The sequence below is a fragment of the Poecilia latipinna genome, unplaced genomic scaffold (assembly GCF_001443285.1).
Source record: "Poecilia latipinna isolate Pla-1442-1.1 unplaced genomic scaffold, P_latipinna-1.0 Scaffold1378, whole genome shotgun sequence".
In the NCBI taxonomy this organism is placed as follows: Eukaryota; Metazoa; Chordata; class Actinopteri; order Cyprinodontiformes; family Poeciliidae; genus Poecilia; species Poecilia latipinna.
In genome coordinates this window covers 82,496-99,995 of record NW_015113994.1, presented here as the reverse complement: position 1 = coordinate 99,995, position 17,500 = coordinate 82,496, and the positions used below count along the sequence as shown (strand labels likewise).

The 17,500-nt window shown below is 39.5% G+C and overlaps 1 protein-coding gene across 2 annotated transcripts in view; it reads left to right on the top strand.

Annotated features, from left to right (window-relative positions):
• The window catches only part of btbd11b (BTB (POZ) domain containing 11b), an 82,873-nt gene that overhangs the window by 852 nt on the left and 64,521 nt on the right, over positions 1-17,500 (top strand). For both annotated transcript variants that reach the window (XM_015056380.1, XM_015056378.1), the window contains exon 1: positions 1-357. This exon is cut by the window's left edge and continues 852 nt beyond it. In XM_015056380.1, the coding sequence (XP_014911866.1) occupies positions 1-357 (357 nt within the window). The remainder of the gene's footprint in view (positions 358-17,500) is intronic.

The following is a 17,500-nucleotide window of genomic DNA, read 5'->3' as shown; positions in this document are numbered from 1 at the left end:
GCGCGGCCGTCAGTGCCTTGTCCATGTACAACATGAGCACGGACGAGGACAAGTTCAGCCGCGGCAAGTCGGCACGCTGCGGGCTCATCTTCAACGTGGGGAAGTTCTTCAGGTGGATGGTGGACAGCAGGGTCGCGGTCAGGATCCACGAGCACGCGGCCATCTACCTGGCCGCATGCATGGAGAGCCTCTTCCGCGAGGTGTACGCGCGGGTGCTGCGCAGCGCCCTGCTGGAGCGCGACAACGGGATCCCCAAGTTCACGGTGGAGGTCCTGGAGCAGGCCGTCAACGGCGACGCAGAGGTGTGGGGGTCGGTGCAGCCCTGGCAACACCTGATCTGCGGGAAGAATGCGAGTGGTGAGTTATGAAGGCTGGAAGTCGGTGCAACAGGGTGTTACTACTCTTCAGCTCAATGTATAAAATTGCTAATAGATATATTATATATATCTTCACTTGGTGACTATCAAGTGAATAAAGAGAAAATCGCAAATTAACAAGTCCTTTCTCCGAGTGTAGGAGAAGTTTGAGCCTTTTCGTCGTCACGATACTTGATGACGTTTACTCTTAGTGCATTCAGCTGCAATGCTGCTCAGACTACAGGAATATGCAGGCAGGTAATGAATGACAGAAATGTGAAGGTGGGGAGAAAGGAGGAGAATTCTTTTCTTATCACCATTGCCTCCTTTTTCTCTCCAGGCACTGCAGAGACAACTGCCTGATATCAATCTTAAATTACATGCAGTTGTTTTCTTAATGTGCATACTGATAAGGATAGAGCCAATACACTCAGGTTCAGTGATTCATTCTCAGAGTTTTTTGTTAAAGGGCCCCTCCCTGCTGGTGTCCATCAGTGATTCCCTGCAGAAGTGGGTTTTTCCTCCCAAGGAGTAGGGGGCGGTTCTCTTTCATTCCTGTAGTCATTTGTACTACAAACAGATCCGCAAAACACTTTACAGATTCTATCCGTTCGCTTCTGTCTTTTACATTTAGAAATGTAAAATTGCATTTAGAGTTTACTGCTGCTTTACCAATCAGAAACTACTCAAACAAACGCCCGTGTAATGATGGATGTTCCTCTTGCAACAGGTTTACATAATGAAAAGCCTTGTGGGACTTGTGTGCTGTCATGCATTATGCAGACTGATGTAAATAAAACTGAGCTACAGAGTGAATGAGAGAGGGATGAGACAGACAGACAGGAAGCTAGAAAGACTGACTGTTTTTATGAATCACTGAGAGGAACCTGTCATTGTGTCGAGAACGGTTTACCTTCACTGTTCCACTGGTTTTATATGTCAGACGTGTTAGACGTTTGTTTCCATTTCTAGCTTCTGAGAGCAGTGCAGAATTGTCTAACTTTCTTTGGACGGCTCAAGTTAAACTTACGCACTGCTCACATACTATGACACATACCAGAAAAATCTAGAGACAAGTGCCATGGAGTTCGACATCAATGCAATATTTGTTGAGTCTGAGCACTGTTTTGCTGACTTGAATGAGTGTTGGACTGTAGTGTAGAACCAAACTCACATTTTGGGTACTTTGCTGAATAAATTGAGGCATTTAAATGGGAAGGTTGTCTGTGCTTTTGAACCAGATTATTCTATAGCGTTTAATCATTGTTTTGTGTGGAATCCTTGTTGCTCCTTTGGTTGATAAGCTCTAATGTCATTTTTGAGAGTTTTCAGTCAAAGGTTCTATAATGGCCAACCCCGCGCTACATACAGAATAATCAGGTATTAGCAGTTCAGAAAATGTGCTCTCCAATTTGTATTTAGTAGCGAAAATCTCACAAGTTCTACTTCCGAGAAATCAACTGGAGCTTGACCCTTACGTCTGAATTCTTCATGAGTTGCAGACTTGTTAAGTCAGAGATCCCTTATCAACTCAATTCAATATGGCTGAGAGTGGATTTATTAAACAGTATTTGCACTTCTGATTGTTTGTATCTCATTAAATCAGTTGGACATGTAGAATTGTACAACATCCATCTTGGATGTTGTTTGTTTAACTTGTCCTGCCATTAATAGCCCGGCCACTAAATACAACAGTTAACAAAAATCCCAAGTTTTCTGACTTGCAAATGAAACTCTAGGCACTTCCAGATCCTATTTCCATAAACTATGAACCCCATAAAAGTTATCGATCATTTTGTCATTCACATCATTCAAGTGAATCTTAAGGAATCATGGTCAGTGTTGTTTTCATAGGATGCTGCTAGGAATCAAAGTGGAGAGTTCTAGTCACAAAAGACACTTTAAGGAGATTCCAGTTTATTTCACTTTAGTTGTGGCTACAGTGGCTATCGCTTATTTCAGAACTTGTTCATATATTTTCACATGAAATATATCCCGTACAATTTAGCTGCAAAAAAATAAAAAAATTCTTTGAGAAGTTAAAAATGAATGAAAAAGCTCTAACATTATATATAGTAAATGTGCACTGCTTTAAACGTATGCTTCATTTCAGGATATCAATCAAAGGATCTAATTTGGCCTGTTCTTGACATCTCTTCATTATTCCATCCACCGTGAAGAAAAGCAACCCCAGAGCATAATACTGCAACCACCATGTTTCACTGTGAGCATGGTGTTCCAATAGAATAGAATAGAACAGAATAGAACAGAATAGAATAGGAAAATATCTTCTGTTTCATAGTCTTACTTAGTAGCCTGGACATATAGAGAATACAGGAGACTGTTGTCAAATGTAGAAAACAGCCTGTCCTTTTTGAGGAAACAATTTGCAGTTTATACTCACATTTTTGTCAGTTTTACTTCAAAACACTAACAAGAAGTTATTATTTTGTGAGTCTAATAAGGGGTCAAGATTAATCACTTCACTTTAACTTTCTGCAGCAAGTCTTTCAAAACTTTGCACTCCATGAAAACTGCTTCTGGCCATTGTAGACTTTGAATTAAGCTGGCACTTGTCACCTGTACTACTTAAATCCTCTATCAGAGGACATTAGACAAGTATTGAATTCAATACAAGTGTTGAAACATTGTTTACATTATAGAGGTCTTAGAAACACGCAAAGCAAAAACGATTAATTTGGTAGCACTGTTAAAGAAAACAAAGAAGATGAAGGAGTGTCTCATCTCATCATTTACATCATGATTTAAGTGCCCTGTTATCTTTGGAGCTCTGAATGTTAAACTTTGAAAAAACGAAATCTTTATAAATGAAAAAAAAAATCCCATTTCAGAAGCTTTAGTCTCTGGGTACCTTCTTGTTGTAAGCTTATGCAGGTTACTATTAATGAATAGATATTGCAGGTTAAGATGGATATTATTATTGGATATATTATTTGCCAACATGCTAAAAAATGTAAGATTTATTCTGAGTTATTCAGTAATCTAAAGTGGCCTTTCTGCTTTCATCTTTAGAGATGGGGAAAGCAAAGACTGCCATTTTTTTTTCTGCCAAAACCAAACCAGTAAAGCAGAGGCTGGATTGACCTTAGCAGAGCTTCTGCCCGCCAAATTGAACCCTGCATCGCTCCATTTATTCTATCTGTCTCCCTTTGCCAAGCGGGAGTTACTGAGGTGATTTTTTTGTGTTAGGCAATGGTGCTGGTGACCCAGCTTTGTGAGGAAGCTCTTATGAATATCTTTATTGCATCTCATCCACCAAAGACGATTTCCATTTCTGTGCTGTCACAAATCCAATAAGGTTGTTACCTCGGCGGGTTCCTTCCTGTCTTGTCTTTATCTTAGTAATGAGGTTACACTGGAAAAAATAAGTACACACCCCGAACAATTTCAAGTATCCCTCAACAAGCAAATGCTTTATCTTCATTGAAAGCCAATTATGTTTTTGTGTTCCTTTATACTTTTTATTGTCTAAACAGATGGCAAAGACAATTTTAGTCCTTTAAGCAACTTTCATAACTTAAATAAATAAATAATTAGCACTTTACCACCAGCATCAGGCATAATATTATGACATGTAAGAGGTTAAGTAAACATTTATTTTCCACCTGGTTGTGATGGAAGCAGGATGAACAGTCAAGTGTAAGCATTTGAACATCAGAGAGGTTAAAATGGTTAACTAGCTGGTTCAGTGCATGATTAGTGCAAATGATAATATTTCCTCCCAAAAGTTCATTTCTAATTTCTTTTTACAAAAACTATTGTTTGCATGCTACACTATAACATCTGAAAACTTTGTAAAGATATTAATTTACACTTAAATTAAATACTGCCCTTTGAACAATTGCCACCAAGTAACTGAAAATCAGTTCTTTTACATTTCATTTATGTTTCTTTTCAGCCACAATCCAGGGTTTTTCAGTGTAAAAGGCCAAGATTGGGTTTGCATCGGTATTTTAATGAAATATATGTATGTCTCTTTTTTGAGAAATCTGAGACAGGCCTTTTTGGTCAGATGTGGTTTTTACATGGGAAGTCCTGGCATGGATTTTGCCTACTCATTCCTGTTGATGAATTATAAACAGTGACATTAACTGAGGAAAAGTGATGCTGCAGTGCTTTAGATGTTACTTTTCAGGTTCATGGCCTGCTTTTTGTTAGACAAAAAGTTACAGTTCAGTGAGTTACAGTGAGTTATAGACAATAATATACCTGCTTGTGGCTACGGATGAACTTCAACCCAATATTGAACATGGGAAAATTATATTTTCACACAAGTTGGCCTTGATTATTTTTTCCTTAGTAAATGAGATCAGCATTTGACAACTGCCTTTTGTATTTTAGATGCAAACTCATTTTAAAATTTGTTTGATTTCTTGACACATTTATGAATGTGACAAAAAGTGAAAACAAATATAATCTTTAACAGATTATGTTTGCAGATAAGCTATGCTGGTTACTTTTTCCGCTGTTTGAAGTAAATTTGAGTTTTACGATTTTTTTTTATTTTACCTTCACACTCATATTGTAAATATAAAAATAGCTTAGTACAACTTTAGGACTGGAGCAGCGAGGGAAAGGTCTACCTCTGCAATATAAATTCCTAATTAGAGAACAGGAGAGAAATGTCATTTATTGTCCCTCTGTGGGCAAATTCATTTTAAATTACAGAAGGAGGCTATTTTATATCAATGCCGAAAACAATGCTTCGGGAATAATTTTTTTCATTGTCAGTTTGCTTAAAAATGTGATTATTCCTTGTAATGTGAAACTATTGGTAAGGCACTGGATGTACAGTACATTATAAAATATGCATGGCTCTTTCTCTTTGCATTTGATCAATTTTAAACACATGCGGAAATGCTTGTTCTTGGTTGTTTCGTGACTTGATATGTCAGACTTTAACACAGAGTCCATAATTACCGTGTTCTATAAAGTCTGTTTTCACCTACTGCTGCAGTCACGCTTTGGCACATCCACCATATGGCAGCTCCCCCCCAGCTGCCCTGCTACACACGAACCCAAAACACACATTGCCATATACGCATATATACATCAAGACGTCAGGGGCTCCTCACCATGTCTGACTCAGTGTTGTTTGCAAGTGGGTGTTGGGTTTCCCTGCTTCAGCTGCGAGTTCCTGTCAGAACAGGAAACTGCTCCATATAGTGAACAATTTCTTCTGACTCCTATCAGAACCAGGGCACAGGGATTCTTTAATATTCCTGAAGGCATGTGCATGTCACAGAAAATGAATTTAGCGGAACATTATATCCAGCGCTCAGGGATCTGTGTCACCCCGAGGACAGGTTCTCAATCTCACTCACAGTTGTGACACGACTTTCAAGTTCAAGCAATGCTGACTGGGTTGAAGCTGTTCACTTTTTTTACATTTTTTTTTTATTGTACCTTGATGTTAAGTGACTGAGGGTAGATGCTAGTTTTCATAAACTACACTATTCTGTGGTGTTATTTCTTAAGGTTTTATTGTGGACAAAAAATACATATGCCTAAGGTGTATGAGTAGAAAAGTCTTTAAACTATTTGTCTCAAAAATGTTCCATATTCAGAAACCAGTGATGGTGTGCATATTTAGTATGCTTACATTAAATTATGTGGGAAAGGTAACTAAATTATGCATTAATCAAGCTAAGAAATTCTACTGAAATGATAAAGAATTATCTTTAGCAGCAATACCCTGTGAAGTGGTTTTCTCTGTATCCCTCCCACATGTGTGGATGAATTCAGATCCACTTTCACTCCATTTAGGTTTCCTGACATTTCTCTTTAAATTCCACTCTCTTAAGCGCCAACTGCAGCATTTCAATAAGGTGTGGACTTTAACTACAACACTAAAACACCTTGCTTGTTTTCCTTTTCAATATGATGTCTTGGAATAATTGTCCTGTTGATAACCCAACACATGAGCTCCAGTTGTTGGTCAGAAGGCCCCATGTCTGATTAAAGAAGATGTCGGTAAAGCATCTATTTGCTTCGACTCACAGAACAAAGCTATGCACCTTTCGCTGCCAAGCTTGTCAGCTAATATGAGGTTTATTTGTTTGCCAAATGGAGATTTATGTTAAAATAGCTCATGTATTACTGTAAACCTTCAAGTTATTTCACTAAACTTGTCTCTTACCTTCTTGAAGCTCGTCTTATCCTGTACGTTTCTGGAGCTTGTGTTGAATTGCTGGTTACTTTCCTACAGCTTACCAAGAACATTCTGGAACTTTAGTAAAACATCCTGGTTCATTAGTTAAAGTAACAAAGTACTTTCCGGGAAAATCCCAAGTTCATTTCAGAAGTAACGGGTACTTTCCTGCTACTTATCTTACCGGGCACATTCCTGGTTGTTAGAGGTTACTTTCCAGCACTAGCAAGACATTTTCCTTAAACTACCAAGGAACTTGCTGGTCACTTACCAGGTACTATCTGGGATTTACCAGGATATATTTCAGAATTTACTTTTATGGCTCTTACTAGATATTTTTCTGGCACTTATAAGTTACTTTGTAGAACTTGCCATGAATGTACCTGGTTAGTAACTGTTCATTTCAGGAAGCTACACAGTAAGTTATGGGAAAGTACCTGATAAACAGGAAACTAACCAGTAAGTTCAATTAAAGTGACCTCTAAGTTACCCTTAGAGGTTATAGTGTTGTCCTACTGTGGTCAGAGAAAATACTTTTTCCTGGCAACCATTCCACATAAGTCAGACATATTGTGTTTTAGCTTTAGGTACTAAAAATCCAACCATTTCTCTCTGACATAGGTTTGGTGAAGTTGGCTAAATATCTGAAGTTACTTTTTCTGGTTTAATTTTTTCCTCATGTGGTACCCCTCGCCCCATTGAAAAGCCCCATATTCCAGCATTTAAATCAGTTACACATGTTTTGATTCAATATTTGCATCTTTCACAGTCTCATCTTGCACAACCTGCAAAGTTCATAGAAATGATCCACAGCAACACCTTTCTTCCTTTTGTTTAGTTGCCACGAACCTGTGAACTGTTACACTGCAGAGAGGTAATTTGAGACAATTTGAACAACCGTCTTGCTGCTCATTGGCATTGTGCTGTGTTCACTCTTGTGCGCTTTTTCTGGCCAGGAACTCACATTCGCTGTCACTAATGTGTGCTCTTTCCAACACAAAGAATGCACCTTCCTGAGGTTAACCCACTCTGGAAAGCAGAAAAGGCAAAGTGGCCACACAAAAATGGCAAATTACTGTGCTGAAGCACATCCTTTGGAAACAATGGGAACATTACAGTTTGAAGTGCGCAACCCAGGTGGGATTTCCTTTTAAAGTCAGCATAAAAAATGTGAGAAAAGACAGATTTTAGATAGCATCAGGGCACATGTCGAGGGTATGATGTGTGTGCTTTTAGAATAATTGCACCACACTGTTTGTTCTGTTGTAAGAGCCTTTTTCTGGGGTGATTAAGTGGGGCCCCCGCCTCACATTCACAAGTCTTTTGTTGCTTATCTGTGTGTCAGTGTTGTGCGAGGTGGACGCCTGGTGGACGTGATGTGGTGAAAGCAGGCAGGCAGGAATGACTGCAGTCAGCAGCAGTACCACTCTGTACCAGCGGAGACCGGTCCCCATTATGTCTAGCAGTGAAACATAACATATTTGTACTAAGGGAAACCCTTACACAGCAGCACACAGTCGCACACAGAAACCTGCTGCAAGCACACTCAGACTCACACAGGACCCACGAGGGGATGTGGGATAAATTATGAGTTTCTGAGCGTAATGAGAAATGCTGATGAGACGCAGAGTCTGGTACAACGAGGGAGAACACCAGCCAAGTTTACTCCAGTTGATTAAGGAGCGACAAGTGATAGAATACAGTAAGTCCCGCACCCAGATGGCAATGCCTGCAATAGATTGCACTTCATTTTTCAATTCCGTAACAAAGCCTTATTCTTATGCACTTCAGTTCACTCTTTTTTTTATTGTCCCAGATAGGGACATTCTGTGCACAACTGCAGTCAAAGACAGTCAAGGCATAAGTCACACGTGTCAACACGATTATCACATTTAATCATCATCGACATGTCAACAAGGACTAAAACCGATAGCCATTAAAAGTCTGCTAATCTGCTCCTGTAAAACCTTCCCATCGCAGAAGCTCGCTTCATTTCTTTGTGTGTTGGTGTGTGCAGCTGCTGAGCTGCCATTCATTAATTCTAATCCACATGCTGCTCAAATGAGTGCAGCATTTTTGCAGAGCACACACACACACATATCCATTCACCAGTCATCGAATGTAAACTCGACGGAGCTCGTGCCCTTGAAGGAAACATGCAGTCTGGCCCAATTATGGTCAATCATGAGGTAAAAAGCTCAGAGTCTTTGTTCTAAGTCGTTTTACTGCTGGAGCTGCCGCAGCTAAGAATAATTTAGGAGCTTTCGCTCATTTTCATGCTTGACCTTTTATACCAAAATTAGATTTTCCCCATAATAGGTCTAACACTGTCAACCCAACGATTGCTTTTAAATTACCATAGATTATGCATTTACCCCAAATGTGGATTTATTTTTATCATAGAATCAACACAATTCCAGCTCTTTTTAGAGTGTTTTATTTTTCCATTCTAGAGAAACTTTGTTGTGTTTTCCTTGAAGCTTACCATTACCTTCTTGTTACTCTGAACGAGCTTTTACTTTGATGAATAACACAGCACTTCTAGACCAGAATAAATGCATAGCCAAAGCCATGAATTGTTCATTATGTTGACTATGGATGGAAAATAGAAGGAAAGAAAGAGGCACAGATGGCAAGGATCAAAACAGGAAAATCCATAAGAGATGCTGTTGGTGACAGATGAGACCCAAACAAGCGGTGTCTATGTCTTTTTATAGCAAGAGAGAAAGTCTGGGCAAACAAGTACCAGCAAGTGGATTAGCTGGGTGAAGCGTCAGTATCACCGCATTCTTTTGGAGCTCCAAATACCTTTTCTTACATAAAGTGAAATGATCCCTCTTAAATAGCATCCAGTCTGGCCTGGAAATTACAGGGAAGATTGTGGCAAACAAGTTTTAGACTTGCTTTTTTTTTCATGCAAGTTAAATGAAATTCTGAGAAAATATCTTGTGTGCTAAGGGAAGCTGTGTGATGGTATGCATCAAGACACATATTCATTTGTCGGAGCTTTTATACCTGCGATGGACTGGCGACCCGTCCAGGTTGTACCCCGCCTCTCGCCCGCTGTCAGCTGGAGAGGGGCACCAGCACCCTTCTCGACCCCAACGGGAATAGGGTGTAAGAAAATGGATGGATGGAGCTTTAATACATGCAAAACCACAAATATTTGCAGACGCAGACAAACCTGCTGGCAGATCTGGTAAAGATCCGAATAAAACTTGCCCCCACATTTTTGCTAATAGGACGCCACTTACTCTGTCAAATTTAAAATCTGCATTATTTAGGTCGAGGTTTGCATGGCAATGTTCTATTAAACATCTGTCTAAAAAAAAAAAAATCAGCCATTTCATATCATACTAGATATCACAGAAGTGCTTGCTCTGTTATATTCACAGTTTGGCTAACGCTTATCAAGCTAAGAGAACCCTTCATCTGAAAATGTCAAACTAATTCCTTTAAGGATTATTCATTATATTCCTTCTATAAACCCTTAGGTGTCGTCATCATGATCAGAGGATTACTCAAGGTGAAGAAGGTTTCCTACTATTTGCCTCCCTGAGCTGCCAATGTCAAGCCTTCTGCAGGTTTCACTAATCCTTGGCTTCAGTACGCTTAGCAGTGTGGGTGCAAACTTATGTGGGATTTCTGGAGTTGCCGTGAGCAGATGAACTATATTATATATGAGGAACGCAGAACTATTTATAGCTTAATAAACGCTGGACAGATATTGTTCCTGTGGCAGATAGAAACACATTTCCTCTCAATTTGTTTTTTTTTTTTAATTATTATTATTTTTCTATGAATCACACACACTATATACCCTCTGTTTTCACTGGAGGACAGAATTATCCTTTGCCATTACAGATCCTTTTTTCTGCCGCTCGCTGCTTTGGACCTGAATAAACGTGGAACCTTAAAGTTTAAGAAACTGCCACATATGATTTCATCCACTCTCCATCGGCCTGCCTCATCTGGAGCGCTTACAAATCAGGAACTATCTTACCAGGAAAAACCCCAGTTCTGTCCGAGTGTGTTTCACTCACTTTGCATGTGAATGAGGCAGTGGGACAGTAACAAAAAAAACGAGTCCCACTGTATTAGCAAAATTGTACCAACCTCCTCCGATAAGGATATATATAGAAAAAAAAACTTTAAACAAATTGCTCTTTCATTGACATAGCATAATCCCATAAAGAAAAACAGCATTTATTACAAGTATGTCTACAATTGATTGCTTACAAAGATATTAAATAAATAATGCAATTCAGATAAATATAGTTCTTAGTGCCTTTAGGATGGGGTGCCGGTTCTGTCTGTATCTTGCATGGGACCGGAAACATTACAGCTTCTAATTTGCTCCTCCACATGTATGTGATGGCTGTGAATAACTGTGCACTTTACCAAAACATCCAGAGTGCATATCTTCTGTGACAGCAGTGGCTTTGCCATTTGAAGTGGGTTTCTTAGACACCAAAGACAAACCTTTTGAAGTTTAAAGGAATAGTTTGGATTTTTTTTATTTATATTTTTTTTGAAGCGGATAATTACGACTGGTGGATTCTGAAGTAACCATTTTAGCATCTTGATTTTTGATGAAACAGAAATTGTCTAAATGACCATTAAAGTCTGTGGTAATCGGTTGGCAGCATAAATTTAGCATCAGCTTGAGTCTTTGTCATATTTTCAATTTTCCCTCCACTTTATTTGAGTGGTTTTTCTGGATTCAACAAAACATATTTATTATTATTTTTTTAAACCAATTATTTTCTTTTTTTGTGAACCATGACCTACCATGCTCTTTGTTATAAACAACCAATATTGATTACATGGTTTAATGAATCGTATAGTACTGATTACATGAGCTGCTTTAACATGTTTTAGATTGGATATGAAAATGTTGTGCATGAAAACGCCAAACTTTAGTCTTGACATCATTTTTTTCCTTCACTTTCAGTCACAGTTAAACGACTCTGCTGAGTTTCTGATAGAACGACACGAACTTTAAAACCAACAGTTGTGAGAGCCTGCTGTAGGTTGCTTGATGACATTTTAGGGTTTGTGGAAAGATTTTATTTTATTTTTTGCTTGCTTGGATTGTCTGATCTGTGCATGTTGTGAGTTGTTTTTGAAACTATTTTCCATACAAGTGGCTGATTTGACAGTCATTTGAGACCTTTCTAAATGCTACATTCTTCTTCCTCGACGCATCAGACAGCGCTTTTCATCTCATAATGTCTTTCCGTCTCACTTCAACAGTCAGAAGCCCTCCAAACTAAATGTCTTGAGTTTGAAAAAGGTTAAAGATCCAAAGAATACTGAGTGCTTTAATGTTTCAATCAAGTGGACCTGAGGTGATTGTTTTGTGTGACTTTAGCGCTTTTAAACAGGAGTGAATATGGAAGTGTCCAAAATTTACTGCTTTATGTTATGTTTGATGTTTTTTTTGTTGCTTTTTTTCCTGCACATGAAAACTAAATTAGCATAAAGACATGCTCAGAACAGGGCTTTATTGGTTCTTAAGCAAGTGTTAAATCTGCTGATGCAGTACCAATTCTGTTCCACTGGACCAGTATCCCATTACCACCCATGAGAGCTCAGACCACTGACCTTCAGACTATGTTTGTGTCACTGCTTGCAGCACACTCTACACTCCGCTCTACATGTTTGAGTTAAGTGAATGCGCAATTTCCTTTCTATTTTTTAAGAACACAATCAGCTCCGATGCGCTGCCTGAGAGATTCAGCAGAACAACTTTTTGTGCCTTCTTGCCGTTGTTCTGTCACTTCTCCTTTGTCTCATTTCTGCTCCCAATTTCTCCCTCCCTCTGCCTTCCTTCTTCAATTTCTCGCTCTTGTTTTGGTCCAGCTTTTCTATTCACTCCACATATTCACAGTCAGCCAACAGCATGACGAGGAGTAAATGCAGAGGTGAGGTAACCTTGTCCCATCCTACGTGTCTTGTGGGGCTCTAATAGTTCTGTCAATCTGAGCTTTGAAAGCCTTGACTGTGTTACATGCTGCAGAGACAGACAATCTCTGCGCGTCTGAGCCATGGCAAATCTCCTTTAGATCAAACTACGCTCTGCAACTGTAGTTTACAGTGCAGAGTGGGCAGAGCTGTGCACATGATGTCCATACCTAAAGTGCTAAAAACAAATGATCGCTGGACATTTTCCCAATTTCTGACTCCTTCTTCTTCTGGGTTTTCTCCACCCCCATCTGAACTAGCGACATATGGTACAGATTACCAGAGGAGAAGGTAAATGTCTATTTTGTTCGTGATTTTTTCCCAGTTGGAACATTTTTGCAGATTCGGCTTTTGTACCAATTATGGCCGCAGCAGGATGCAGATGTGACTACTGAGTCTTGCTTGATTACCTTTATGAAAAACAGCTGCATTTTGCAGTTCACAGTTTGCACAAACTTTACTTGTTCCAATCCCAACAACATAATGTCATGAAATGAGCTGGGATTGGTAAACATTTGTGGACCCAGTTCTCAGCTAATCAAATATTAATGCATTATAAAGTTGCTGCAGGGCAAAAAGACGTATGACTCCGAGAGATAACTCTTTTGAAACTATTCGGAAGTACTTCTATTAATCAGCAGTTGCTGCAAGTGTCAAAATATGAAATTTAGGATCGGCATAGCGTTGAGAGCAAACCTATGCAAGCTCATGTAGGCAGTTAAGCATATCTCTGCTGAGACACGGTTTTATGTCAGGATTTATCTGGTTTCTTATTTAGCTGCTTTTCCGAATGTTTTTGGGCTGCAACCTTTAAAATAACCTTCTCGCATCTTTTCAATGCGCTCTCTCTATCTGTGTGCTAAACACATACGTTCTGACTGTACATAAAATCTGCAGATTCAGCTCCTTCCCACGAGACTGTGTGGAGGTGTGCTGAAGTGTGGACGTGTTTATTTGAGCTTTCGAACAGAATCAGTGTAGAAAACAAACAAAGGAAAAAAAAAATTCTTGCAGCCTTGTACAAGCTGCCTCTGTTTTCTCTTTTGAGAACACTCTTCCCTCTCTCCAAAGCACATTTCTTAGAATTCTGTTGCATGTTTTGTTTTTCTTTATGCTTGTTCATAATTTTACAATCCGGGTGAAGCTAGAGTGAGTGCAGAGTGGGGACTGCCCCCTGTATTTCCTGCAGGTACCCCCAGCCAAACCCCCCCTACAGGTGATTGACGTGTAATGGCACCGGGTCGCTCCTGTACAGTAGCTGATGCTTTGCATCACACATTGTTACAACTTTCGCAGATAGAGAAAGGAGAAACAATAATAAATGTGAGGGATTTGGAGGAAAGGGCTCCACCACTGTTCACAACAACACAGCAAAGATTTCACAGAATGTTTACTCTGCAGTGCTGTTACCAGGGCAACAGCTATGGAGTATTTTAGTAACTACACTCTCATTGAGTCAGTCTTGACATCTGATGTACTACAGACCTTTTATCTCGAGACCCCCTGCCTAAATATATAAGACACATATACCCTCCCACCCCCCTACGATCTTCTGCCAATTGTACACAGTGAACTGCATCAATAGCCCTTGTGCTTTTTCACATTTTGAGGTTTTGCAACCAAGACTTCAGTGGATTTTGGGATATTTTATGTGATTGACCAATGCAAGCTGCAACCTGTGTCCTCAGCCTGTAACAGGTTTCCTTCCCTTGTATTTCGCTCAATCTTAGCTCATTGAATTTGAATAGTTTCTCGCAGTCCTTGCATGGACAGAGAAACTATTACGCATTTAGGGTGATGTTCAGCTTTAGTAGCATTAGTTTTCTATCACACAACGTTTCAGGTCTTTACAGCTGGTCTTTACCATAATTCCCTTGGCTGCTTCTCAGATTACTGATTTTCTTGCCTGGTTGGTCAGTTTAGGTGTCGTTGTAGGTCTGCCGTTGTGCTGTACTCTCAAAGCTAACTCTGACCTTCACAGTTTGCTGTTGGTAAAAATTTAAATAATCAATCAAGTCTATTTGTATAACACATTTCAAAGTGTTTTTCATCATGAAAACATAAACACACATCATAAACTCATCGTATAGTCAACAATTGTGAAAACCAGTAATAAATAATAAATAATACATAAATAATACATAAATCAATACGTTTCAAACGAGGTGAATTCAGTGTGACTGGAATTTTTCTTTTTCATGCCAAATGTAATATATTGCAACACTTCAAAGTAGACATTACAGTAAATATTGGGTCCCAGAAAATGTTTACAGAAAAACAAAACAAAAAAAAAACATATGCGAGTCGAAGATTATCTTTTGCTCTATTATTTCCAAGCATTGCTGGAAACAAAAACTCAACATTTGTTTTTGTGAAGGTTAGAAAGCTGTGCCTCTGGCCCGTCTTCATCTTCTGCAGAGACTTTTATTGTTTTGGACACCAAAATGAGAGATAATTTGGCCTAAACAGATTAATAATTAATTCTGTTTTTATATGACGTTCTCGTATAAAAGAAAGAAGCACTGTTCGTTCTCAGTGCTTCTTTCGACTAATGGAGAATTATATTTTTTTTGTCGGTTGTTTTTCTTTTGCTTCTATTAGATTAATGTTTGTTCCCAGCCTAGCAGCTCCTCTGTTATTAAAGTTTTATCATTTGTTCAGCTCCTTTATTTGAGTCCCACCACATCAAACTGTGGTATAAAGAAGAAAAACTGTAGTTGCGTATACCTTGCACAATATTACATATGGTACTTAAATTACTCACTGTACTCATCCGAGGCTCAAAGATGCCCTTTTGAGTTGCCTCCAATGCAAAGTAGAAAACTCCAAATGCTGGAAACAACAAAATCTATGTTTTTTTTTTCTTAAATTTTGTTTTCACACGTGAGGGTGAATCTACCACAGGTACATTTAATAAACAGAAGTAATTTCTGGGAAACACCCACACCACTATCCAGGACAGCTGCGAATAAAGGCCACTATGAATGACTCACCCACTTTTATAATTTTCTGTTCTTTCAGTTCCATCAGTTTCTCGCTAGTAAATGAGAGCGCCCTCTGACTCACACGATGGAGAGGAGTCGAAAGGACGAGGAGCTGCTAGTGAAACAGGTGTGTTTGTCAGTTGTCCACCTGGCACAATGCTGCATCACCTTGCAGCTCGGATCTGCGCGGGCTCGCTCCCAGCTGGGAGTCTGCTTTGTAAAGCACAGGATGAGGCCATAGAGGATGAGCTGCAGAGCTGAGTGAGAAGATGGTCCTCGCCTTGCGTTAATCTCCAAACATACTAAAAAGTGCAAGCTGGAAAGAATGTTTGTGAGGCAAAACTGTCTACTGGAACTGACTCGTTTTGGAGGCACAACTTTGGTTCGCTCATCTACTGTTTTAAACAAACTAATCGAATGCCCCGCACTACCAGCTGAGTCCCTGCCCAAGCTTTCTGATCTCCGGTTGTAATCGTTAACCGTGATCATACGTTGAAGTGGAGGAACACAGCACCTGAGGGTGCAGAAATGAAAAGCAAATGGTCCCACATGTGCAAAAGTGAAAGTAATATTTTTTTTTCATCATGTAATTAAATTATTAATGGTCCGTAGGCTTTGATTCATGTAATTGCAAAAACATTTTCATGTAATTATAACCTTCTGCACACCTGCATAACTTTTATAAGGAATTAAATTACACTTTCACCCAGCTGCACACTTACACCCCGAGCATGAAGTTTTTTGCGCTGCAGCATGTGCTGCTTGCTTTGTGAAATCGGTCATCAAGACAAAGTTGTCGGGGTAGAGGAAGGAAGAGGAGGAGGCGGAGGACAGGATGCGAAAACAAGGTGAAAAACATTGGAACCGAGAGCCTGAAAACAATAGACTTCACGTTTTGCTGGGATCCGGTGTGTGTGTGTGTGTGTGTGTGTGTGTGTGTGTGTGTGTGTGAGAGAGAGTGTATGCGCTCATGCATGCGTGTCTCAGGTGCGAGGGTGAGCAGTGATCTAAAGTGAACTATTAGGGTCGACTCTGTTGTAGGGAAAGCTGTGCCATCCACTTTCATCTTCCTGTTGCTCGACTGTGGCTTGATGTTGTGTAAGTGGCGCCTAAAAGTAGCGCTGCCAGAGCAACTGTGATGCGGAATACTTGGAAATTCGAATGATTACAACTAAGAGAAAGCCACAAAGACAATGATACACCAAGCCACTGACATGTGTGTATGTGAAATGGCAAGTGCCTTTTGCAAGAGGTGCAGTCCAGAGACATTATCTAAAAAGAGATGCTGTTTTCTGGATATCATAGTATTTTTAGTCTGAGTTGTATTGCCCTTACATACCCAGCGGTTCCCACATTGTGCTACTGTAACATCTGTATAAACCACATGTTTGCTACATACAAACACTGCATTTCAAACCGAAACTGGATTCCTGTCGAAACCCATTCAAAATTTCTACAAGACATCCTGGTGACTTTTGCTCACTGTTTTCACTGTCAGATGCTCCTGCAGCTGCCTGTGACATTATTGCTTCACCGGTCATGTGACCTTATGTAGACGTGTTTCCTCATTACAGATCTACTTGCTTACATACTCATCAATGGTTTTGTAAATCAGAAAAAAAAAAATTGTGAGTACTTAACTTGATTATGACATTTCAAGCTGATTGTCTATTCTGAAAGAAAAGTTTTAATTGTGTGCTCCAAAACAGCACTGTTCGTTATTCTGCTTCGTGCGGAAACTTTGTCCATAGTGTAGCTCTAAAAGTCTTCCATAGGCATCGATTTCAGGGTGTGTTTCAGCTTTATTGAATAAAATGAGGTCAGATTCAAGGTGATAAAAAGCTGACAGCTTCGCTATTTCTCCTCTCAGAAGGATCTTGATTAGTGGCGGGAAAGAGTGATGCAGAATATTTACCCCTGTAGTCATGGAGCTCTTAACTGTTTTACGGTTAAGGGCTGCTGGAGTGGCGATGGTTCAAGCCCAGACTGAGGAACCACGCAGCTTTAAAAAAAAAAAAAAA